Source organism: Passer domesticus, chromosome 6, assembly GCF_036417665.1.
Source record: "Passer domesticus isolate bPasDom1 chromosome 6, bPasDom1.hap1, whole genome shotgun sequence".
Lineage (NCBI taxonomy): Eukaryota > Metazoa > Chordata > Aves > Passeriformes > Passeridae > Passer > Passer domesticus.
Window position 1 is genome coordinate 8466961 of NC_087479.1, and position 24683 is coordinate 8491643.

General features: G+C 44.5%; 1 protein-coding gene across 4 annotated transcripts; it reads right to left on the reverse strand.

Annotated features, from left to right (window-relative positions):
- Nucleotides 1-3733: 3733 nt before the first annotated feature.
- On the reverse strand, nt 3734-15294 carry CLBA1 (clathrin binding box of aftiphilin containing 1). 4 transcript variants are annotated; one of them, XM_064423122.1, is made up of 6 exons: nt 14992-15294; nt 12575-13260; nt 8904-9052; nt 7356-7485; nt 5492-5605; nt 3734-4512 (listed from the first exon to the last, which is right to left on the reverse strand). In XM_064423122.1, the coding sequence occupies exons 2-6, from the start codon at nt 13031-13033 to the stop codon at nt 4345-4347; spliced, it is 1020 nt and encodes a 339-aa protein (XP_064279192.1). In that variant the 5' UTR covers nt 13034-13260; nt 14992-15294; the 3' UTR covers nt 3734-4344. The 4 variants fall into 4 exon arrangements, with proteins under 4 accessions (XP_064279192.1, XP_064279190.1, XP_064279191.1 ...); XM_064423120.1 differs by lacking the exon at nt 14992-15294 and adding an exon at nt 13895-14044; XM_064423121.1 differs by lacking the exon at nt 14992-15294 and adding an exon at nt 13879-14015.
- Nucleotides 15295-24683: the final 9389 nt, after the last annotated feature.

Sequence of the window (24683 nt, forward strand, 5' to 3'; positions counted from 1 at the left end):
TGTTTAAATAGAGACAAATCTCTTTATGTGCCATTTTAAGAATTACACCAAGTTCCCTCCATTTTAAGGGAAAAAAACGTTCATGTCAGATAGATTGAGGCATAACTTTCACTGATGAACCTGCACTGGCTGCTGCTTACAGATTTCCTCTTCCCTTTGTCATGGAGCCTGTGTGTCATGGGCACAGCTTGTAAAGCAGAGGTCTGGAAGGAGCTGCACACAAATCCGGTGCTGTGACCACCCTGCCACCAGCTCTCGGAGTGACTCATTGCTGAGGAAGCTGCTGTGGATGGTGCAGCACAGAGCTGAGCCCGTGCCTGTGGCAGCAGAAAACGCTGCCTTCCGAGGGTGTGCTGCAGTTCAGTGTTCTAAGAAAATATTTTTGGAGCTTTCAGTGGTGTAGGCTTTCATACACTTGCATGGATGTTAGCCATGCTGAAAGATCTGAACTTAAAAGCATAGAGAGCAGCACAGCTCAGTGCAGTGCTGCCTCAAAGAGCTGCCTGGGGAGGGCTGGGTGCTGCCCAGGTGCTCTGCCCGGCTCTAATCTGTGTGCTGGAAGGGACACTTTACAAGACTAATTTTCCAGCACAAGCAATAGAAAAATACACAAAATTAAATAACCTATCCATTAGTCCTGGGAGGAAGATGAGCTATAAATTAGCAGCAAAACTAATATTTTCAGCTCAAAATCAGTGTTAGAAGTGAGGCATTAAGCTCTGAAGTGTGTCTGTAGAAGTGTGTGTTAATAAAGTAGATGTCTGGGGAAGCTGGAGGATTTTTGGCATTTCAGGATTTGCCCAACATTCACAGGAATCTCGCCTTGATTGAAAAAAGCAAAAACTGTTGCAACTTCATTCCATACATTTTTCCCTCATCAGGGCCTGCTTATCCCACCCAGCAGAGCTCTAAGCCAGGCTGGCTGTGCTCTGGCATCCAAGCTGTGCTGTGGGAGGCAATTTAGGAGCTTCTCAGACATATTTCAGTAGAAGGAGCAAAAACTTTTTCTCTTTTGAATCTTCCAGAGTGGATCTGGAAAGTTGAACTTGGATCCACAGGAAAATTTGGGAGTTCACAATTGATTTGCAGGTAGCTCAGTTTTAGCCAAATTCCTTTTGCTGTCTTAACTGGAGTAGGCATACTCCAGAAGTCCCATTTTTTAAACAACTAAAGCTGACCTTCATTATTAAAAAATACCAGAGTGCTTTTAAATCCTGCAATGACCTTGCATTTTGGAAAAAAAAAAAAAACCTCTTGACAAGATTTATTTTTTTATTTGTTTTTCACTCCATCTTCTGCCTATGCAACCAATGGTGGGCTTATAGTATGGTTAGAAAACATCCTGGAGTCTGACTGTCCCCCCTCTTTTGCTTGACTCATTTTAAAATTATTATAATTAATTAAATTTCACATTTTAGAAGATGCATTGAAAAATTTTCAGTCTTTGAACTGCAATGAAGTTGGTTTGAGGGGTTTTGTCTGACAAATGTTTACAGCATTCCTTCCACAAAGGAAGCATTTCAGTAATTACACTGCTGATTGGAACTTTGTAAAACTTTGCTCTATGGGTATATTTTCCCTCTAATCCCAGCAGAAGAAAGAGGCATTCCTGTCCAGCCCTACTGTCCAGAACTCCTGCCTTGCTCTCATTGTCACCTTTCCCAAATCCTAGGCAAATGTCAGAAACTGCAGTATTTGCTTTCTGCAAACACAGAGTACAGCAACACGTTCAGTTCATCAAAACTCAGGATGTCACAGCTGAGAGCTTGTAACCAAGGTTAGAAACAGTGAAATTTGTAGCTTTAAACGTGCTGAGGTACAAAGTGACATTTCCTCTGCGTGCCACTTCCAGAGCACAGACACCGGGTGCCCCTGGTGCAGCCGTGCCTTTGGGGACACAGTGTGTGCTGGCACCAGTGGGGACATGGCGTGTGCTGGCATCTTTGGGGACACGGCCTGTGCTGGCATCTTTGGGGGCATGGCGTGTGCTGGCACCACTGGGGACATGGCCTGTGCTGGCACCAGTGGGGACACGGCCTGTGCTGGCACCCGGGCTGGCTGCCAGGGACAGCAGGACGAGGAAATGAGTCACGGAAAGCGCGGTCACTGCTTGTGCAGAAGGCGTCAGAGGCGCTTCCGGCACCCCTCGTCTCCCAGGAGAGCCACGGGAGGCAAGGCTGTGCTTTTACTATGAAATGTGCCTGAAAATGTTGGCCACGCTTGGGTTTGTCTCCCTGATCTTTTGTCAGTTGAGAGAGTCCAGTTTTGTCTTTGTGTCCAAATTCCCATGGGGGCAGGAGGGTTGCCAGAACTCCCTAACCTTGAAGATGAATTGAATTACTTTGCCGTTCAAATTTTGCTAATCTTTTCCCCTAGAATGGTGAATTTGTTCATCTCAGATTGGAAATGGAGTTGCAAGGTCCCCCAGTTGTCTCATGCAGCCAGTGCTGACAGGTAGTGAGGGCTCAGGTGGCCCCAAGCACTTGTCCTAAAGAGGAAGAAAGACCTGGAAGGTGGAGCCCAGCACCTTTGGAACCCCAGTGGTTTGTTTCCCTGCTGAATCACATGGGCTGAACCCTTTTTTCTTTCCATTCTGTACCTTGGACAGGGCTGTAAAATCTGCTAATATGAGGGAAGATGACATATTCATCTTTCTCCCAGAGCAACAGTGCAAAACATTTTTCGATCCATTCATCCAGTGCTCACAAAGGCAAAGTTGAAAGCCCAGAGGAAGAGAGGGCTCTGATGCCTTTCAGTGAATGTTACACACACTACATGTTGCCCCCTAAAGCCCCTCTGCAGGCCCCTGCTTGTCTGAAGGCATAAAAATGGGATTTTAATCTTACAATTGATTTTAATCATGTTTATTACTAACCTCAACTATTCATTCACCATTTACTGGCAATTTAACATTTTGTGAGCTTATGACTGCAACCTATTTAATGCATGTTTATGAGCTCTGAAAGAATATAAGGGAAACTGAAAATTAATTCAAATCTAGGGTTAACTGAAAAAGTTAATCCTGTTCTTGCATACAGATGGAGTTTCTAGTTTGGCATTGAAGGACTCCCTCCAGGGCCAGGGAAGCTGCAGAACCACTTTAAAAGAGCATTTTTTTCAAATGCCCTGTTCCACCTACTGAGTAAGCAGGACAGAGTTCATCCCATGCTAAAAGCACTGAGGTATCATCAGCATTACTGAAGTTATTACAGCAACTGTTATGTCACTGCTGAACAGTTTACTAGATTAAGGGTTGAAGTCTGCCAGTGCTTTATAGTATTCTTAATTCTAGGAACAGAATATGCACATCATTAAATAATTAATTGACTTAGTTTCGGAACACCCAACTCTGTTCACTGCTTTCAACACATAAAATATCAGTTGCCGTGCTTAGCAGCTCTTTAAAACAAAAATCCATATAAAATTTTCATATTCAGAATGGCCAGAGCAGCAAATAGATCAGTAACTTGTGTAAAAGTTACTGCCAATGAATAAATAAAGCTGTTGCAGTTGGCAGGGAGCCAGCATGGATTCTCCTGAGTGACAGTGAAGTGCATCCCCTGCGGCACTCAGGCATGCAGGAAGATGGGCAACAATCAACAGTTTCCATAAAATTTTAAAAGGGCAGGAATTTATCCCATTATTCACGTCCTGAGCTGCAACACTGCTGAGCTTTCACAAGCAGGGGATGCATGGTGTAAGGGCTGGATGAACCCCACGTGTCCTGTGGCAATCAGCTTCAACAAGGTGATTTATTTCAGCCAGAAATCAATCCCAGAATGGAGCATTTTGCTGCCTCCACCCCTATCACCACAGCAGGCTTCACCAGGCAGAAATTAAAACACTTGTATTCTGCTAAACCCCACTGAAAGTCCCCAAATGAAGAAGGCTCTTCTCATTACACCCAGCAGTGGCAAAGCCACAGCTCTCAGCTGATCCAAACTGGAGCAAGAATGAGGAGAGATGGTGACAAGGCACGTTGCAACACACCTGAGACTGTGCAGATTTTGGCAGGGATAGAAGGGTTTTGATTGAAGAGGCATTAAGGCCTGAAAGGTCAGTAGTTCGGGAGAGTTCACCAGAGTTATCTTGAAGTGTGTTTGCAGCTGCAGAATTTACTGTAAGAAACACGACTCTGCGGCAAAACTTCGCAGGACAAAATCACAAAACTTGACTTCACAACTAAACAGGAGAAATATCTTCTAATAACATGGCCTTATGTCCCTCATATACAGCAATATGCCACTTTCCTAAAGAATGTCTGTGGCCTGTGGTAACAAGTCAGTAACAAAATGAAGGTAAACTGCATTCAGTTAAAAAAAAAGGCTAAAAATTGCATTTAGTTCAACAAACATCACTACTGAAAAATTTCATTTTTAGATTGTGTGCAGAAAAAATCTGCTTCTTCCTTGGGATTGTTATACACTGTGTGTTTTCATTTGATGATGTGGTCTTCAAAAAGAGGTTACAGGTGAAGAGGTGACCATGTCTGGAGTCCGGTGACACAGAAAGCTGAGTGGAAAAGAAAAACTTAGTTAATTTTTTCTATCCTATAGGAGGTTAATCACTTTGCATATGCCAACCCAATTCTTACAAATTCTCATTAAAATATTTTTTTAATTATTTTAAATTTTTTAGAGGAAAAAAAAGAATATAAATATGAAGATAAATGGAAAGCATCCCATTTTAAGATTTTATTTACTTTAAATTAGAAATAGCAACTTATGTTTTTAAATGAATTTTTCTTTGAGACACCAAGCTGCAGGATTTGTTCTTTCCCTTACAAGGCTATCCCAGAAAAATATTGTCCTTTTACCTTAACTTTGTACCACAATTCTTTTTCTTTTATTCCTTCTTTGTCTACCTCAAACCACCTCTCCTTTGTCTAAATCCTGTTCCTGTATTTTACACATTTCCAGTGTGATTCAGCCACTGTGATCCCCCCATCATGTACTCACTGAAGAAAGCAGAACTGAATTATGAAGGAATAAGCTGTACAGTCCTTTTATTTCTGAACTCTCCATCCCATCATCTCCTATGTACAAGGTTCCCAGACCAGTTATACACCTTGACAGGCCAAGGCAGTAAATAGAATAAAACAGAGCAATGAAAAGTGTGTCTCAAACTGTCTGTCTTCACAGCGACAACAGCTGCTCAGTTTTATTCTCCACTGAGGAAGGGACCTTGGGTTAAGTACACTCCTCCAAAATACCTTGCTAAAAACAGACTGAGGTGACTGAGGTGTTTTACAGCAGTGGAGAATGACACAATTTCCCTTCCAACTTGCATTGCTACAACAAGACAAAAACAAGTGCCAAGGTATCTTTTCCGGAGCAGTCAGAGAGGTTTCAAAGAGCAAAAACCAGCTCCACAGCCAAAAGTTATACAGCACCAAGCCACTGCATGAGAACATGTGCTGGAACATCAGGGAGGAACACACTAAACACACTCTGTGGTTCTCTGGAGTTCTCACTTCCAGAGCAATCCTTACCTTGGTCTGGATCAATGCTTTGCAGTCATTAACACTGAATCCATCACATCTAAAGTCTTCATTATCTTTGATATTTGATTCCTCAAAAATATCAGCCCGGTTCTCTGAAACGTCCTAAAAAAGCCATAATTTACATTATATTTATGAATTTATTTATGCATTTCTCTCTGATTTCAATGCATACAACCTAAAGAGAAGTTTCCCTCAAATAATAACCACTAAATTTTACCTTCTGAAGCTATATTTTATCATGTGTCCCCCTTTGCATTAAAACAATTTTATGCCAGGACCAGTTGTACAAATGATGCCTTACGTTTCAGCTTTTGTATTTTTCAGATTCTGTACTGCATAACTCTGAAGTCTGTATAGAATGCTAGCTAGCTTTCTTCACATTTTGGTCAGACTAAACAATACTTTTAGGCCTGAGAACCAAGGTCATCAACACAGCCTCAGGCCCAAAAAAGTACAAACAAAAGTGAATTGGGGAGAGAAGCAAACAGGGAATGTGACTTAATTACCTGAAGGTAAAATTGGACAATTAACCTCTGATATGCAAACAGACCCAACTTATATCCATCTGAGAAAATTGCTGACTGCTGTCCATCCTGGGTTCAGCCTCTGCAAGGTTTGCACTGCCCAAGGAGCATCCTTTGAAAGCATTTTAATAAATACCTGCTTTATCCTCTAACTCTGCCCAGCCTCTGCTCCAGGTAGCCCCTCAAGACATCACCTACACACATGGATCTGTGGCTTCAATTAATAAAAAAGCCATTTCCAATTAGTATTAGCCTTAATGAGCACCAAAGCATTGCAGAGAAATGCCTCTCAATCAGTATTGTTAAAAGCAATACAGTTTTCCAGTAATAGATAAGAAGTAATGATGTAAGTTTAAGCTGCCTGGGCATTGATTTAATGCTGGGGGGCAAGAAAAGAACAGAATGGGAGTTTAGCTATATTAGAGAAATGTCTCAAATTTTCTCTTCGTTAAATTACAGTTCTACAAAGTGACTTTTTCAAGTGCAAAATAGGTTTCTACTTTCAGCACCATCCTTCTGTTTGCATATAACTTGCATGAAAAGTCAAATATGCCCATAAAATCATTACCTTGCCAACCCCATGAATCAGTATTCAAATAATCAAATTGAAATAGTTACTTCTGAAAATTCCATGTGACTAATCAATCCCAGCTAAATAACTGAATTCTAAACCATCCCTGACACCAGTACCTTCTCAAAACAAGAGATTGTTAAACAGAGACATTTCTACTTGAGATCTTTCAACACTGCTGGTTTGGTTTCAATCCAATTTAAAACATACTCTCCCTCAAGCCTCACAAAAACAGAGGAATGAAGTGAGGAAAGGGGAAGTCGAACACACTTTCAGTTTCTTCACAGTAAAATCACCCAGTAATTACTGTAACAGCCTCTCTGATTCAGATCTGATTTTCACTTAATAGAAAGTGAATACAGATATTAGAGGCTGGCAGTTTTCCTGCACTCTGAGCAAAAAAAGTAAACAATCCCACTGCCCACACACCAGGGAGCTGATTCTCCATCTCCACCACCTGACAGCTACTTCTCCATCTCTACCAAAGCTGGGTGTACCACCTAACAGGGAACTGTGTCAGGCAGACTTCACTGTAAAGACAATTAAAGTGTGATCCTGCACAAGTTCATAGTTACTTACACATGAAGATGAGAAAACACTAAGCTATTGTCTTAAAAAGCTCCCTGTTAAAAAAAAAACCCCACTTTGTGACTCACCCAGATCTAGTCCCTCAGGCATCTGCATGTACAGCTTACAGAAGATCAGATTCCCAACCCAGTGTTTATGCTGGCAGAATGGAAAACCATTGTTCAATTACCTTTTGATTTGCATCTACTCCGAGAACTCTCAAGAGGTTTTCTTGGCAATGAGATTTACTCCAGGGATGTCTTGAGCTGGGGGTATTATCAAAGTCTCTGAGTGCTCGCCATACGTTTCCAGAATCCATGCTAGGAAACAAAACACACCTTGAGGTTTCCAGTGAACACATGCAAGTTATTTTCACCACACACAGCTGTACACTAACCTTCACCTAGCAAGCAACTTGTCTTAAAACTCTTTTTACACTTGTCCAAGCTGCCAGCCCAATGCACTAATGAGCTGGCGTGACAATTAGTGGAAGCAGTAAGTCAGCAGAAGTGAGTGTTTGTGCTCCTCAGATAAGAAGGGCATTAGGAGCACATCTCAGAGACTGCTGCATGCCAACAGCTCGCAGTGCTCAGCTGCTTCTGTGAAACGTGGGCAGAGTTCAGCCCTGTCAGCTCTGCACTTTGCCTTTTCTCCCTCTCAAGTCTCTCCATGCCATAGGCCACACTTCACCCCTGCAGCACCTGTCCCACCAAACAAGCCAAAGGCACTCACTGCTGAAACAGGGAGAAGGAGAGAGCTCCCTTGACGTGGCACTTTGGATTCTTACACTGCATTCATCACACAGAAAATTTCAGTTGGGCTTTACTTAGTTGGCAGTTGTCATTGACCTTAGTTACTTGTCACAGTAGATCAGGAAATTTTTGGTTTTACCTGGAACTCTGCTGTAATAGTGCAGTCCCCTTTACAATTATATTTCCCCACAAGTTTGATGCTGATTAAAATACAACACCTATGCAGGGAACTTGGCTGAAAGGGTGCCCACATGAAAAGTTTTACCTACGTTTCTTCTGAGTCTTAGGGCATTTCTCAAGTAGGGTCTGGCACCGCTTTCTAGACACAAAGCCTCCAAGTTATGAAAAGATAACTGCAACGCTGTTCAGTAACTACAATACTGCTCTGAAGCTGCTGATCCTTAAAAAACATGTAACAGAGCTAGAAGTGTTCCAGCTGTTGCAAGAGAAAGCTTAGTTAATGATACTAATTGCTATTAACAGAGCCCAGGAAAGAAGCCAGATGCACCACAGATTCTGAAGCACATCTGGTTAAACATGAGGAGAAGTTAGCAACTGGGAAAACTGAGAGGGGAGGAAAAAAAAAGCAAGTTGTCAGTAGAAGCAGCAGCCTCCAATGATGAAGAAATAAGTGGGATGTGTTGTAAAGAAAGGACAAGCAAACAGGAAGAACAGGCTGCCTGTTGGGTTCTGGCATTCCAGAGGCTTAGTCATAAGGAGGCACACCAACAGCAGGAAAAACCCTAAGCAGGAATTTGTAATTTTTATATATTCCCTTCATTGTTTTCCAATGGCTAAGACACCATCCATTTCCTTTAACAATGTACTACAAAACTGGTAAGATCTGCACACTGAAAGGCATAGTACTAAAAAGGTTTTTAAGTGCACCACTGATTTCTAAATTATGAAACAGTATAATTGATGATGAACTTTTTCTTTCCTTTTTTTTTTTTTTTTTTTTTTAAGTGCTAATCTAAACTCATTACCAAAGTTGATTCTTCAAAAGTTCAGGAATCCAAACATCTTCATTTTTTGCCTCAAGAACTTGCTCTAAGCTTCTTATGCACTCTCTGGACTGTGGTACAAAGACTTCTGGAAAGCCCAACTTAAATATCTCCTCATAGCTGTGGTCTTCCTATAAAAAAAGAGAGATTTTTATTACATACATGATACAAGTCATCCCCATAGTTCATGAAGGACCTAGTCCAAAGACTACAATAATTCTAGAGATTGTCTTATTGTTTTTAGAATTTATATTTATATTAATATTAATAGCAGAGGGAATGAGCTCACATTTCAGTGTTTTGAGTATTTTGGGTGCTTAGAATTAGAGGAAGCAAGAGTGCTAGAGTTTCTGGTGAACCTTAGTCTTTAAATTCCCAACTTCTCAGTCACAGACTTGCCTGTTTGACACTTGGGGCTCCTCCTTCTGCTCAGCTAATTCAGTCCAGGTCAAATCTGATGTATCAATTCAACAGCTCCTTTTGCTAACTCAGTATTCAAACAATCCTAATTCAAATGTAACACACCTGCCAAACGCTACAGTTACCAATAAATACTTGCACTGTGCAAGTCTGCAAAAAAGCTGGGGTGAGGATGTTTCTGTATCCTTGCGTTTGCACCAAACTTTCCCCAGCCTATGTTAAAAATCAGAGCCAGATTTAAATCCTTGCTCCTCCTCAAGCAGTGATGAGCAGGTTTGGAGGACTGACCACAGCACAGGAGGGATCCAGACAGGCCTAGTGGAAGTAAGCACTAGTAAGCAGGGTTATCTGGCAACTAAAAAATACATATACAAGGAAAAACATGCATAATTTACATCCTATCTGAGGGGCATGCCATCTGGTTCAGAAGCTGTATCTTTTTATTCCTTCAAGGAAGGAATTACTGCAATTTTCCAAATTAAAACAAATTAATTTACTTCACCACCCTGCCCAGGGACTGCGATGCAGGAGCAGCAACACTGTGTGAAAACTCAAGAGTAGAACCAGTCAGTTTGGGGTTTTTGCCCAGCAATCAATAATTTAGTCTGAAAACCCTAAGCGTGGATACTTCATATTTTTATAGTTTCCTTTAATTGTAATTCAAACAGCTGAAATATTTCCATAGCCTCATTACACAACTCAGGTGGGGTGAACACTGAGAGAGTATGGATTTAATCTAAGGATAAGAGGAAAAAATCAACAGAGCTGGTAGAAGGCTTCTGCTCTTCTGACCATGCTTCAAGGAACAGAATCTGTGCTCCCTGTTGTTCCCTCCTGAAGTAAGGCCTTGCTAAAATCCTGTCCTGATGATTCACTGCTGGGACATTCAAAGACTCCTGGGTAAATTCCTTTGAATCTTGCCCAAAGTGTCACAATACTTTTGATCAATTTGTAAAATAATTCAACAGGGATACAGCATGGAGGATCCTGATGGATGCTCGAGAAGCAGAGCTCTGTGAAGTAACACTGGCTAAAGTATACACGGCCAAGGAAAAGAAAAAACAACTTCCAGTTGCACCAAAAGTGAAGTGGGATGAGAGGAAAAGCCAGGCAGCTGCTCCTGGCTTTGGGATGGGGAAGTTACAGCCCCGGGGAGTGCACTGAAGGAAGCACAGCTTTGCCTCAATTGCAGCATCTCCCTAAAGCCTTGGTGCTGCTCCAACACACATACAAGTCACTGACTTCTAGCTGAGCCAAGACAGATCAAGAGATTTTTTTATTACGTTTATTACTGTCTATTTCAGTAAGTGTTTCTGAAGCAAAGTTTGGGTATATTTCCATTTATCTTGTGGCTTTGTACTAATTATAAAAATTCAATGTACAAAGTTCACATCAGTACTTTCTGAATAAATCCTCTATATCCTATTATATCAAAATACCCCATGGCTTAAACACATGCACCAGTCCCTCTCTCAAAGGCCAGTGTTTAAAGAGCACATGAAAAATCCTCGAAGTGTTCAATCCTGTAGGTAAAATACCCAGCTACTGCAAGGAAATTAATGATTGTTTCCATCTTAAAACACATGATTCTGATCCCAACTGACGTCATTTAATTAACTGAAGCAATAAATACTGAAGGTCAGACCTCTGACCTGAAGATTTCAAGAGGTCCTCTCCAACCCACCTGGCCTTTTTTCTATTGATCTTACAAAAGCCAGAGTCCCAGTCCAAAGATTTTAGGATCTCAAAGTAGCAATGCAAAAAGCACAGGGATAAAGAACCAGCTACACATATATTGTACACTCCAAGGAATATCCAGCAGCTCTGTGGTTGTTTCGCTATCTTGAGATGAGAAAAGACAACTTGAAACTCTAATCATGGTTAACTTATTTAACTCATACTGGACATTTCCTTCTGCCTTTAACAAATGCAAAATAAAGAAAAGGCTTCAGTAAGATTAAGATCTACTGCTTTTGGAAAGAAGCCAAGCAACCTGCTATATTCCATTTCAGCTTCAGTCATTACAACATTCTCTTTCTCCAACAGAAGATTTCTTGTCTGCCACTTCCAGCACTACACAACATTTGAATCCTCTGTTTGTGCACACCAATAACCAGGTATTTTGTGTATCTACTTTCAATCAGCGTGGGCAGCTTTTCCTACCTGCATCTTTGTGCTTTTACTAGTAATACCTCTGCAACAAGTGAAATTCCTACGCAAAGGGCATGAAATTCTGTCTCCAGGAAAGTCTCAGTCCCCTATGCACACTAAAACTCACCCAACAGACTACAAGCAGTAAGTTATTGCTGCTACAGATTAACCCCATGGAAGTCTTAGCTGATTGTTCTTTCTTTTCAAATGCTGTCATTTCATTTAAGATGAAAGTAGTAAGAACAAGGGGATTTTGTTCTGTGTTTCTATGTTCTTTCTGCCCTTTTGTTACTTTCCTTCCCTTTGCTGATGCATGTTTGGTCCACATGGAAACACAATTATCCCAACAATATATAACCCTTTACCTGAAGCTTTTTTTTTTGTGCTAATAAAAATTCATTGCATTATTTACTCAGAATTTTAGCTCTAACATTGTAAGAGTGAATGTTATATCCTATTCTAAAATATGAATTATATTATTTCTACTAACGTCTTGTGTGTCACCATCAGACTAAAATTCCAGAAGAACTGTTGATATTATTCAGGGACTATAGTAAATAACAAAAATACATTTGTTTTGCCAGTTTCTAACTCAATGGTATGTGGGTTTTTGAAGTTATTTTGAAGTATTTTGAAGTTATTTCGGGTTCTTGAAGTAATTTCTTCATTACTTCAAGAAGTTTGCAGGCAAGTCACAGAATTTCTGTCCACCCTGCTTTTGTCACCCACCTTCCCGATTTGTGGTTTCATATGCTCTTTCTTGTCTAAATTTTACACTGCATGTCCTTCAGGGCAAGGTTCACGGTGCCTACGTGCTTACTCGCCTATGTGCCTACTTATTCCTAGTGCCTAGAAGCAAAATAGTGCATTACATTCTTTAAAGCTCTCCAGCAGCACAGCTTAAGGATTTGTCAAACACTGCAAAGAAGTTGCTTTTGTTCCACTTGAGGTAGCTGCGAAGGAGCCGGACAATTTCTCTGCTTGTGCAGATTACCCTCCACAGTGAATACAGACACAGACCCAGAGGTGCAGGAAGCAGCAACACAAACATCTCAGGTCCTTGGTGTGCTGTGAACACGTACCTCACCCTGAGAGCCCGAAGCCTCCTGCATCCCATGGCACAGAGATGGTTCAGTGCACACATGGGCAGCAGAAATGCTGCAGCCTCCGCTGCTTAGGTCCGGATGGGCTCCCCTGGCTCTTGCTGACTTCACCAAAACTTCATGGTTATCATCAAATCTCTCTGGTTTGTCTAAGGGCTCCCTGAAGCCTTCAAAATCACCCCAGGAGCCACTGGGTTCTGAGGTACTAAAGCTGCTCTCAGAAAACTCCTCACGACTTCTCCCTTCGCTGTTCGTTACAGGGAGGCTTTGCTGCATTGCTTCAAGATTAACAATTTCTTCATCACTTTTTCTTTCATTCCAGTCACAGCCACTTTCCTGGAGAGACACGCCACCAGCCTCAGCTGCCAGGTCTTCTGGAAGCTCACAGTGTGGTATGTCCACACTACCAAGACTTTCTACCACCGACAAGTTCTGCATCTTTGTTCAAGAGGAAAAAAATAATTTGTTGAAATCTGTACTGCAAAAAGGTTACTGAAGTTCAGTTGCATCAGAAATATGAGTGTTTCCAAAACAGAATCAAATTCTTCATTTCATCCCAAAGAATAACAACACTGCTGAAACAAAACAGGATGTCCTTCAGCCTCTCCTCCAGTACTCGGCATGTGCACGTTATTCGGCCTCACTTTCTGTGTAGAGTATTAAGCCTGCAAAGAAAAGATTATAAATAAATACCTCTGTGATAAGGCCTGTGTAGGAATAAAGATAGCTGATAAGGTAGGAGAAAGAATGCCTGGGTTAAAATAAACACATTCCAGCATTATCCACTGAAAATTGCTGTAGGCAAAATTATTTAAAATTTATACTGAACTATCTGCCCACACCACAAGAAAGCCATTAAATTAGTGAACAATACTCAGCAAATACATAACAGAAGTTGCTGGATTATTAACTCAGTACTGGCAGAGTACACTGCAGACAAACTAAAATAACTACAGTCAACATCCAGAGCCTTAAAAATATTTTCTGTGACTACTTCATCCACCTCGTGCAAACTCAAATAGTGCAAACTCAAATAGTGCAAACTCAAATAATGCAAACTCAAATAATGCTATTTCTGCCGGCACGGGCTGCCCCATCCCAACGACCAGAATCCTGTAAAAATACAGTATTTGCAGCTACGTAGGTAATTGACGCAGATCTAATAAATTCAGTTTGGCGTCCGTAAACGATACAGACCGTGCTGCACCGGTCACGTTAGATTAACCCCATCTCCTCAAGCATTTTCCCGAGCGGTTTTGGGGGGCGGGTTAAAGAGCACTCACTAAACGCGCCTCTCACCGAGCTGCCGCGGCGCTTGACAGACCCGAAAGTGAGGTTTTTCCCCCTGGTTTCCTCCGCAGACGGGCCGGGCACTGAGCAGGGGCGCGGCAGGTCCCTCGCCTGGCCCCGGGGACGCGCTGGACTCCGCGGGGAGGGACAGGGCGGGGGACGCGCGTCCGGAGCCGCGGGCGCTTCCCCGGGGCGGCGGCTGCTCCGCCCGCGCTGTCACCCGTGCGGTGTCACCTATGCGGTGTCACCTGTGCCGGTGTCACCTCTGCGATGCCACCTGTGCCGGTGTCACCCGTGCGGTGTCACCTGAGCAGTGTTACCGGTGCGGTGTCACCTGCGCGGGCAGGGAGCGGCCCCACCGGAGCGGCCCCACCGGAGCGGCCCCACCGGAGCGGCCTCCCCGCCTCCCGCAGGTCGCCAGGGGCGGGCCGAGGTGTGCGGGGCGGGCTGCGGGGGCCGGCACCGCCCGGGGACAGCCGAGCCCTCGGTCCCTCCGCCCCGCGCAGCGCGGGCAGGCTCAGCGCATCCTCAGCGCCCGCTGTCCGCCCTCGCTCCGCTTCCCCCGGCCTCGCTGGCACCCGCACCCCTCGGGTTACAGCCGCCCTGCCCGCCGGGAACAGGCTGGGATTCAAATTCTGATGTGAAAAGGAAAAGTGTATTCGCTCTTTTTTTCCTCCCCCAGCTTCTCGCTGCGGCCTGGCAGGCTGAGGAGGCACGGTTTGATGGTGGGGGTTGCTGTTTGCCTTTCATTTGAGACTAGCTAAAATTCCCACATAGTTGCAAAGTTCCAGGATATGGATTTTTAAAAAGTGATAATCAGTCCACCAATTAACAGAAGCTCGGGATTAAACAGTAGGAACAGACCAACCACAATCCTCTTCCTCCTTCTCTTCTTTTGCCCCCCAAGGTATTGGCTGTCTCTGCTGAGGCTGAGGCTTGATCCCCTCCCGACAGGTAAAGCCAGAAGCTGTGGGTCCAGTGCTGCACACAGGGGTGACCATCCCACCCCATCCCATCCCACCCCATCCCATCCCATCCCATCCCATCCCATCCCATCCCATCCCATCCCATCCCATCCCATCCCATCCCATCCCATCCCATCCCACCTGGCAAGGAACAGAGGTGGGAGGAGGCTGCGTGCCCCAGGCTGGCTGCTCCCTGGGGGTCAGAGGGAATGACATGGAGAAAACTCCTCAGCTCCCTGTCCTCAGGCCGGGTTAAACATCTGCGTAGTCCCAAGGAACAGGGGACAGTTGTAAAAGCAAGGAAAGAGGTTTTCTGGAGCCAGGCCCAAAGTAAAAAGCTTTTTCTAGGCACTACAGTACATGTGTTTTCCAGCCCAGACACAGACACAGGCACTCCTCCCACGCATCTGACTCCCATTCCCGGCTGTAGTGCTCTATCCGAGGGCGAGAGGCTGGATTTGGGAGCCATGCCCAGACGCAGAGCCAAAGAAACTTTATTGGCAGCTGTCTGCAGGGTTTGTTTTAATTTGTTTTCTTTCTGCTTCGGAGCGGTTTCCTGCCCTGCGTGGCCATCCCGTGGAGCTCTCGGGATGTGGGACGGGCTGGGCGAGGCTGGCTCAGCCCGGAGCGCTGACCCGGGGGCCGCAGCTTCCAGCGCTCTCTTCAGTTTTCCAGGGAGATCAACATTTTTTTGCAGTGGCTGAGGTTGTTTTGCTCGGCTTTACGCTTTCACCTTTGTCGTCTCGAAGGAGCAGGCGGCGCAAAGGCTGCGGGGATCCTTTCCTCCGGAGGGGAAGGGCTGCGTGGGTTCTGCCACGAGTGCGAGGTGTCCCTGCAGCACAGCAAGGAGCTGTGGCGGAGCTGGGGATCTCCAGAAGCTGCCACAGGCCTCTGACACCAGAGTGTGGGAACAGAGGGAAGTTCCAGCACCTTCTTCCCAGAGTAGCATCAGAAACCCTGAGAAGGGCTGGCCACGTAACGCTGCTGTCTGTGTGCCTCCAGCACACCTCAAAACCCACCCTGGGAAAACTCAGTCGCCAGCCCTGGGTCCCTGCAGTGCAGCAATTGGCTGCAGCCTCTGCTGGGTGTAGCCACTGCTGCCTTCTGCTCCCAGGCACATGCTGCTGGAAACCCCCACAAACGCAAGGAAAACCTGCACTGCTGTGGCTTGGGAAGGTTTCCACTTCAGAAGGGGTCGGTGTGAAGTACAGCTGTCCTGCAAAGGGGATTTCACCCGCCCTCGTCTGAATTCAGTCCTCTGCACTCGGCTGAGTGTGTGACAGCTGCTGCTGGGATCACCAGCTCCTGCCTTAAGTGACACTGGGTTAAGTTAGGACCATCAACACACTTGGGTTAAGAATTTTCCCCTCTGAAGTACAGTGGGATAAAATTCCTGTTATCTGGGAAAAAAAAAAAGAGTTTTACAGTTTTGTCAGACCAGGCCTTGTGCATAATTACTGCATTAAATCAATACTTTCTTTTTGAACTATCACCATGGGGTTTTGGTTTGCTTTTTTTTGGTTTTCGTTTTGTTTTTTAATAACTCAGTCCTTATTTAGAAGGTAAAGAGGTCAAAAGCTTCAGACATGGACTATAAGCTTCTATTTAGACACACACATATGCATCTACCAGAGCAGAACATCATTACTCAAAAATTCACCAATGCAAACAACTGAATTGACTGAACACTCATCTTTAACTATTAGTACTGCTCCTCTCAGCATTCCTACTGGAAAATCATTAGAGTTTAGTACACATACTCTAGAATAATTATCTTTTTCTTTTTATCCTTTTGAAAAATACCAATTTCCAGTGAAAAAATTCAACATAATAACTGCTTACTTAAGTGCTTACTTTCAGATCAAATCAGCACCATGCTGCTGTATTAAAAATTTGTGTTTGCTTATGAAAGACCTGTTTCTGGATTATTGAATTGTATGGTTCCCTTGTAAATGACCAGGATTGTTTTTTTATGGATTGCTTTTTCCTTTGTTCATTTTTTCTTCTGGAAAAAAAAAATAAGCAAGAGATACCTTTGTGCACAGAATTTTCAGATTTGTTTTAGTTTACTTAATTGAAATTTTAAACAACATTAACTTGCTATTTAAAGGACTGAAGTATTTTTGTTTAATTTATATTAAATGCTTGAATGTCTTTTCTTGTAAAAAATAATACATTTAGCTGAAATTATGTAAAATGTCACTTAGAAAATAGAAGTAAACATGTTTTCAGAAGCAAATAAATAATTTTGAATGACTCAGAATGGCATTTCAATAAATGAGCTGCCTTTTCATTTAGTGATTGTTTTTTTTCATCCTGAGTACCCAGAGTTTAGAATGTAGGACGTCAGCAATTTTTTCATTTCCATGATAATACAGAATGCTCAGCTTTTTGAAAATCCACTGCAGAGATCAGGTCTACATACTGATCTAATTGGCTATCTGTGCCTTACGTTTGAAGATGGGCTTGATTTTTCCACTGCAGTCCCTCCTGGAGGCACAGTGGGTTTGCCATACCTTCTTCCCTCGTTGCTTTTCTGCTGGCATGGATGGTTGGAAAGGTCAGGAAATCCATCTTCTTCTTCCTGATTTACACATGAGAAGAGCAGAACTTCAGGGCAAACCTTTCCCCTCCCCAGTGCACGGGAGGGTTTGGATTCCTGTTTTCCCTGTGGAATATTGCTCTGTGTGCTATCCCAGTGCTGTGGGAGCCGTGGGCACCAAGGAGCCACCTGCAGCTCTTAGCAGTGCCTGGGCTAAAAGAGGAACCAGGATTTTTCCAACAGCAGATGGCAGCTCTCCCTTGTCTCTCTCTCGTGCACAAACACATCTGTCAAATCTCCTGAGCAGGGGAAGAATTAATCCCCTCCACCCTCCACTCCATAAAGGTATTGCACCACCTGCCTTGTGTGCTGACCACAGACAATCCATCCCACAGGACCCCTTCATTGATGGGCTGTCAGTGCAGAAGTGATAAAGAAAGAGACACCCTGCATAGGAGGTGGAAGATGTACTTAATGTCCTTCTCTTCTTGTCTCAGGTGTGAAAGATATGGGAGCTGTAGTCCACCTCTGAAAAAGGCAATATGTGCAAGAGGCACCAGTGCCCTGTGTTCAGTGGCTGCCTTTATGTGGGTGTTTGCCCACATTGTGGCTCCAAAGCAAAGCTCACATTTGCTTTGACATTTAGGCTGCTTCTCAGAGTGGTTTTGGGGAGCACAAACTGGGGAAAGGCTTCCACTGTTCATGGAAACATCATCTTCCCAATTCAGTGGGCAGCACTACTTCAGGATCTTCCAGCAATTCACGTAGCACAGGTGCTGAAAGAGCACTCTCAAACCATTCAGAGCTCCCACAAGATCCCAAAGTGGGTTTTGTCCCTATATGAAAGGGCCAGGTGCCACAGGCACCTTCCTGGTGGCCAGCATTTGCCTGCCTTCCACTCTGCCACCACTTAATCGGCCAGTGACGCTGCTAGTTTGAAATCCTTTCCTCTCTTCAGCTGCTTTCCCTTCTGTTGTCAGTCCCACTTGCTGAACCCCTCAATTATTTTATCAGATCTATTTTTTACTATCCATTTGCCAACTGTTCTCTCTTCTGCCTTCAACCTCCTGAAAACTCAGAGAGCTGAGGCTTAGGCTCCTGATGGAAGTGGTGGTGCTTTGTATTCAGTGAGCAGGACATGAGAGGGACAAAGATGTCCTGGGTAGCAGGATAATTTGCTGGTAGAGGCAGGAGATTGCTAATGTTGCGACTGTATGAAAGCACTGACCAGCAACAGATTTCAGAGAATAAAGGTGATCCTCCTGAAGTTCCATTGCACTGCACTGGGAGCACGGCAGACACTCCCCTGCTATGAGAGCACAACACAGCTCACGTGGACTCTGTCACCATGCTGGAGGACCTGGGGAAGTGACAGTGCTTTGAAGTGGCTCCAGGGTGCTATTCTTGGATCCCACAGAAGATCCCTTCAAGGCCATACTGTAAGATGCCTTTTTCACCTCCTCCCCTCATTAGCTGGAACCAGCACCCTGTATCCACACTCCTGTTCCCAACACAGTGAGTGCTGCTTTTCCATACAGGTTGCTTGGCAGGGGCCAAAGCTTCTGAAGGAAATACAGCTCTGGGCTCAGATCTGCAGGGAAGTGATAAATATCACCAGACTGCCCAGGAGTGCTGGCACACCTCTAAAAGCAATTCCACAGGGGCTATGAGCTGCAGGAGAAATAACTCACACAGCACCTACGTGAAAATACCAACAATGATCAGATCTGCCTGCCCAGCCAGATCCAGGATGGATGGCTTTGCCTCAGAGCCATGCGGCAAACATTGCCATGTTTGTGTAAAACAAATGGTGGGATGGTTCCTTCCCTCCTTCAGCAGGGCTGGCAGACATCCAAGGTGCCAGACTGGCTTCTGGAGGCTCTGGAGTGGTGACATGGCCTGACACCAGTGTCTTTCTCCAGAGCCACCAAGCTGTTGCACACACGTGCCACAGGAAGGCCAGTGGCAGGAGCCAGAGGTGGAAGCAGTTCAGCACCATTCATGACTGATATGCAAGCCCAGTACTTATTGCATCAAATTATTTATTATTGTACACATAACAATGGCCATCTAAATATCTTGCTTCTTATGATCAACTCAGCCAAGAAAAGGATCTTAAAGAAGACAGTAACACATTTCTTTTAGCTCTGAAACCTCCAACTCCTGCTTCTCTTAATGCTGTGTTCCTTTCCTACTTTGATTTCTCCTTGCTTTGAGTGTAGCCAAAGCAGAAAAACTAGGAGCATGTATTCTCCTTTGGTACCTTCTCCTGTTATACCTTTTCTGGACACAGGTGAAAGTGGGCCCTACACTCCCTGAACCTGCTACATAAGCCAGATCTTCAAGAAGGGAGTAGTTTAAATGTAAGACAATGGAGTGTGGTACCACACTTGGATTGTATTTGATGTTTCACACCTACCTATACCTGCTCCTCTAGTAACATTTCCCACTAAGCTGCTGTTCTGTGCTGCTTTTTCTGCTGATCTTTCCAAATCATCACATTTATATATTAAGTCTCTGCTGCCCACAGAGGTTTTTCAGGTACACAGGCATTAATTTACTGGGAGCATGCCTGGCAGTTTTTGCCAGTCCCCTGCATGCCCTGTAAAACGAGCCGTGATCGCTGCGGTCTGCAGCTCACTAATCCTCTGTTTTAATGCCTGATTAGGTCCCAAATCCATCATTGTTAGAGAGATGTGGGTGTGGGGAGGGCAGGAGGATTTCATCCTCTCAGCTGAGAGTTAAGCTGCTAGGGGTTCACCCGCCTGGTGCTGTACCAGTGTATTAATTAGCTTTCCTGGAAATTTCGTCGGTGCTGTTCAGTGAGGTTGTGGGAAGGTCACACAACCCATTAGAAGTGCTGTGCTTCAACTTGAAGTCATTACATTTGACACTTGGCAAATCTCTGGGAAAAAAAAAATCAAATAAAGCATTAGCATAAATATATTTCAAAAGCTCAAGTTCCCACTTCAAGCAGCACGTGAAAGAACACAAAATCATGATAATTAGCATCTTCGTAGCTCCTTAATTACAAGGATCTTGCTTCTTCATTCTGCAAGTGAGCTCTGCAGGGGCTGTAAGCTTGGTGCACTTGTGGTCATCACAGCACTTTGCATGGGGGGAAACGTCACCACTCTGCCTTGCATGGGGGAAACACCATTAAAGCTGGTTTAAGTTACCTGCCCCTAAAAGAAGACACAATGTCCCTGATGGATGTCTCCATGTCCCAAACCATGTGAAGTTAAATTGTCAATAAAGGTGTCATTTTATTGCTTAAAATGTAGCACTGCAGTATGAATAAAAAATACATGCCATCCTCCCATTCTGAGTGGCCAATACCCCAGAGGGCTGTGCAGTGCTTCAGAAAGACCTCAACAGGTTGGAGAGATGGGCAGAGAAGAACCTGCTGAAATTCAACAAATGCAAATACAGGTCCTGCACTGGGAGAAACAGCCCCAGACACCAGCACAGGCTGGGGGTGACCTGCTGGAAAACACCTGTGACCTGTGGGTGTCCCAGGGGACAACAAGCCGTCTGTGAGCCAGCAGTGAGCTCTTGTGGCCAAGAGGACCCGTGGGAGGGATCCTGGGTGCATTAAGAAGAGCATTGGCAGATGCTCTTCTTCAGAGCCTGCCCCTCTCCTCAGCCCTGGTGGAGTGCTGTGTCCAATTCTGGGCTCCTCAGGATGAGACATGGAGTTCCTGGAGCGGGTCCAGCAGAGGGTGACAAAGGTTCTGAAGGGACTGGAGCATTTCTCTTATGAGGAAAGGCTGAGGGAGCTGGGCCTGTCCAGCCTTGAGAGGAGATGGCTGAGAGGGGACCTCATCAGTGTCTGTCAGTACCTGAGGAGAGGGTGGCAAGAGGATGGACCAGGCTCTGCTCAGTGGTGGCAAGTATAGAACAAGAGGCCATGGGCAAAACTGATGCATGGGAAATTCCACCCAAACATGAGGAAAAATTTTACTGTGCAGTGACCATGCACTGGAACAGATGCCCAGAGAAGGTGTGGAGTCTCTCTCAATGGAAATATTCAAGCACCATCTGGATGCAATCCTGTGCCATGTGCTCTGGGATGGTCTTGCTTGAGCAGGGAGGTTGGACCAAAATACCCAATGTGGTCTCTTCCAATCTTACCTGTGATTCTGTGATCCTTGCAAGAAGAAAAAACCCATGGGATTAAATAGCAAAAAGACAGAATTTGTTTGAATTTTGCATATGTGTGCAAGACAGACACCTACCCTTCTTACGAGAGAGTGGCAGCTGTCCAGTAAAGTAGTATGGCTGCAGTACAGACAGCAAGGGCTTAGCTGTCACATAAAACAGGTGACAATTTCTGAATCTGAAGCAAACTGCCTCCTTTACTTCCAACCCCTGCTCTGCCTGCTTATGCCCCTGGGAGGTGGGAATGTGCTGTCTCAAACATGGCTAGAATGAGTGTCCCAGGGCTAGCACAGGTGACAGATGGCAGCTGGTGAAGCTGCAGTAAGTCCATCACGTTGGAATGCAGGTGAGCCCAAAGCAGCCAGGCATGCTGCCACAGAACCATAAAATCATACAATATCCTGAGATAAAAGGGAACCACAAGGATCATCGAGTCCAGCTCCTGTCCCAGGCACAGAACAACCCCAGGAATGAAATCCTGTGTGCCTGGGAATGTTGGATGGGTCTGTGGGAACAAATCCTTCTCTCCCACCTTTGCTACAAACACCCTTCATGTCATCTTGTCTATCCCTTCCCCTCACAGCTAAAAACACAGTGTGTACCACACCACAGTTGTTTTAGAACTGTGCCTGCATTGTGTGGACTGCATTAAAAACTTACTCAAGCACCTCCCTGAGCCGTGTTTCCAGATGCTCTTTGCAGCATGCAGTTCACAAGAAGTCAGGCTTTAGCCTGGTTTTGTCTGTATTGCAAGTGGTAACACGAAGTACAACCAAATGGATCACAAGGCAGCTGTTTTTGCAAGGAGAAAGCTGTTTGAACCTCTGAGGCTGGAGCTGACAGCCAGGAGCTGGCTGGGGAAAGGCGGCTGCTCCCAGCTCCGTGTCGGTAACACCATAAATACAAGGCTGGACACTTTACAGCAAAATCAAAAGGGGGCAGAGGAGGGAACACAGCCAGTCCCTCCTGCGCTGAGGACGCTATCACAGCTCCAGCTGGAAGAGGGCAGCATGTGTTTTATTTAATGCTTTCTATTGCTCCACGCTGAGGCCACATTTCTGAGAGCAAAACAAATCAGCAGCAAAAGCAGGGAACCTCTGCTGCAGCACCTGTGTCTGGCCTGGAAATTCAAAGTTTGTGTCCTGATCCAAACTCTCCCCAGGTGCCTACAGACTTGCATTTTAAGATTTAGATTTTGCTCATTTCTATTTATGCTAAAAAACCTCACCAAAGAGAAAAGGCTTAGCATGCATCTATTAGCAGCTGGCCTGGGCTTCTTACGCTATTGAAAATGAGGTCAGCAGGACTGCAGAATATTATCATAAGGTTGCAATTAGCAATGAGTTTATGCCATACACATTTTACATTAAAGGAAACAGTGGCAGTAAGAGGCTGTTCAATTCAGACATCAAAGCACACAGTTCACGTCAATTAATAATACAGCAAAATATAAACTTGAGATGCACAGACACACCAACAGTTCATTTTTTAAATGAAAAAGCATTTGTTAAGAAGTTCAATCACACTTTATATTAATTTTCTAGTTTTGAATATTGTATAAAAGTGCATACATTTATTATTAGCTTGCGTGCAGACATGATTTACAAGGGTATGAATGTGTCAGAGAAAATCAGAAGTTATATATGGGTAGGAACATGTCAAGAAAAGGCATTTTGTTAAATAAAATGCTATTTCAAAGTAAATCTAGTGAGCCATTAAATTTTATGAAATACTTAACCATAGACTAGCCTCTTCACCAGTTGCTCTTTTCCTACAACCCATTAGATGTGCTGTTTAGGAGTGGAACCTTGCAGAATAAGGTGGCTAGCACACTTCAGATTTTTGAGTTTATTGCTAACACCTGGATGTTGTTCTCCTTACAATCAGTGAGATCAGTTCACTATCTATAACTGGAAAAAGATTTTTCTCTTTTGAAATAATGCCACCAAGGCTTCCATATTTAAATAAATTTATATGGAAGAGATGGCTAGCAAAAATATTGAGACTAGACAGAAGACTGAGCTGAATATACTGTGGTAAGGTTAGTATTTTAGATCTTTGCCTTGTTTAATTTTTAATGTATTCATTTTGCATTTCTATACAGCATCTTTCAACACTGCAGAAGTGGGCTAAATTTAGCTCCAGATAATGGGAGCTCCTTACTGAGTAAGTAAGGGTTGTGAATTCATTTGACAAGATCTGCATGAAGGCCTGTGGCAGCACAAAGCAACTTCCAGAGAGCCCCAAGGAGAGGCTTGGAAGTCAGTGACATGAGATGAGAAATGCACGCAGCCTGGATCAGCACATCCCAACAGCTCTGCTGCAGGGGCCCTTCCCAGCCCCAGCCAGCTCCAGGCTGCTGTTTTCCAGGCTGGAGCCTCGTGGAGGACAGCAATGCAATTTCCTCAGCCCCCAGTTGAGACTGATGGTGTATTTTGTGTGTGTAAAGGCATCCTGTTTTCCATACCACCCCAGTGGGGTGAGTTATGGCAAGAAAATCTCATTGCAGGACTGCTGAGTATTGGAAAGGCCAATATGCTGTGGGAAGAGAAAAACAGCAAAGTAGAGCCTGTAATATAGGAAAAAGCATCCCAGGTGGTTCCACAGACTGAAAACAACCTTCAGACACGATTCTGTGAGGGAAATGTTGGTACTGAAAGGGGAATGCCAGTGGTACAAGGGAAATGCCAGCTTGGCTGTGGATCCATGGTGGTGGGAGCTCTTGAACCCTCTTGTCCTGTGAGCCACACGCCAAAATCTGCTGCTCTTAGGTCACAACATCCAAAAAGCTGGATCCAGCAGCCATCCCTCCATCCTGCTGATACCCTGAAGAAGGCTTGGGCAGACTGGGCAGACTTATTAGCTCAGCTCCGTGTGTGTATCTGTTTTGCCCCCCACACTGGGGATTCTGCTAACCCAGCAGAGCACGAGCTGTAGTTCTGCAGAGGATCTGTGCTCCCTCTGCTCAGCGGGAGCATGGGCTGCTGGTGGATCACCCCTGGTGCAGACTGCTGGGATCTGCTGCCCAGGTTTCACCCAGCTCTGCACACCAGCCACGTCCTCATTGTGTCATTCCACCCTGAAGATGGGCTGCAAGAGGCTCTTTTCCCTCTCACCCACTGGCATGAGG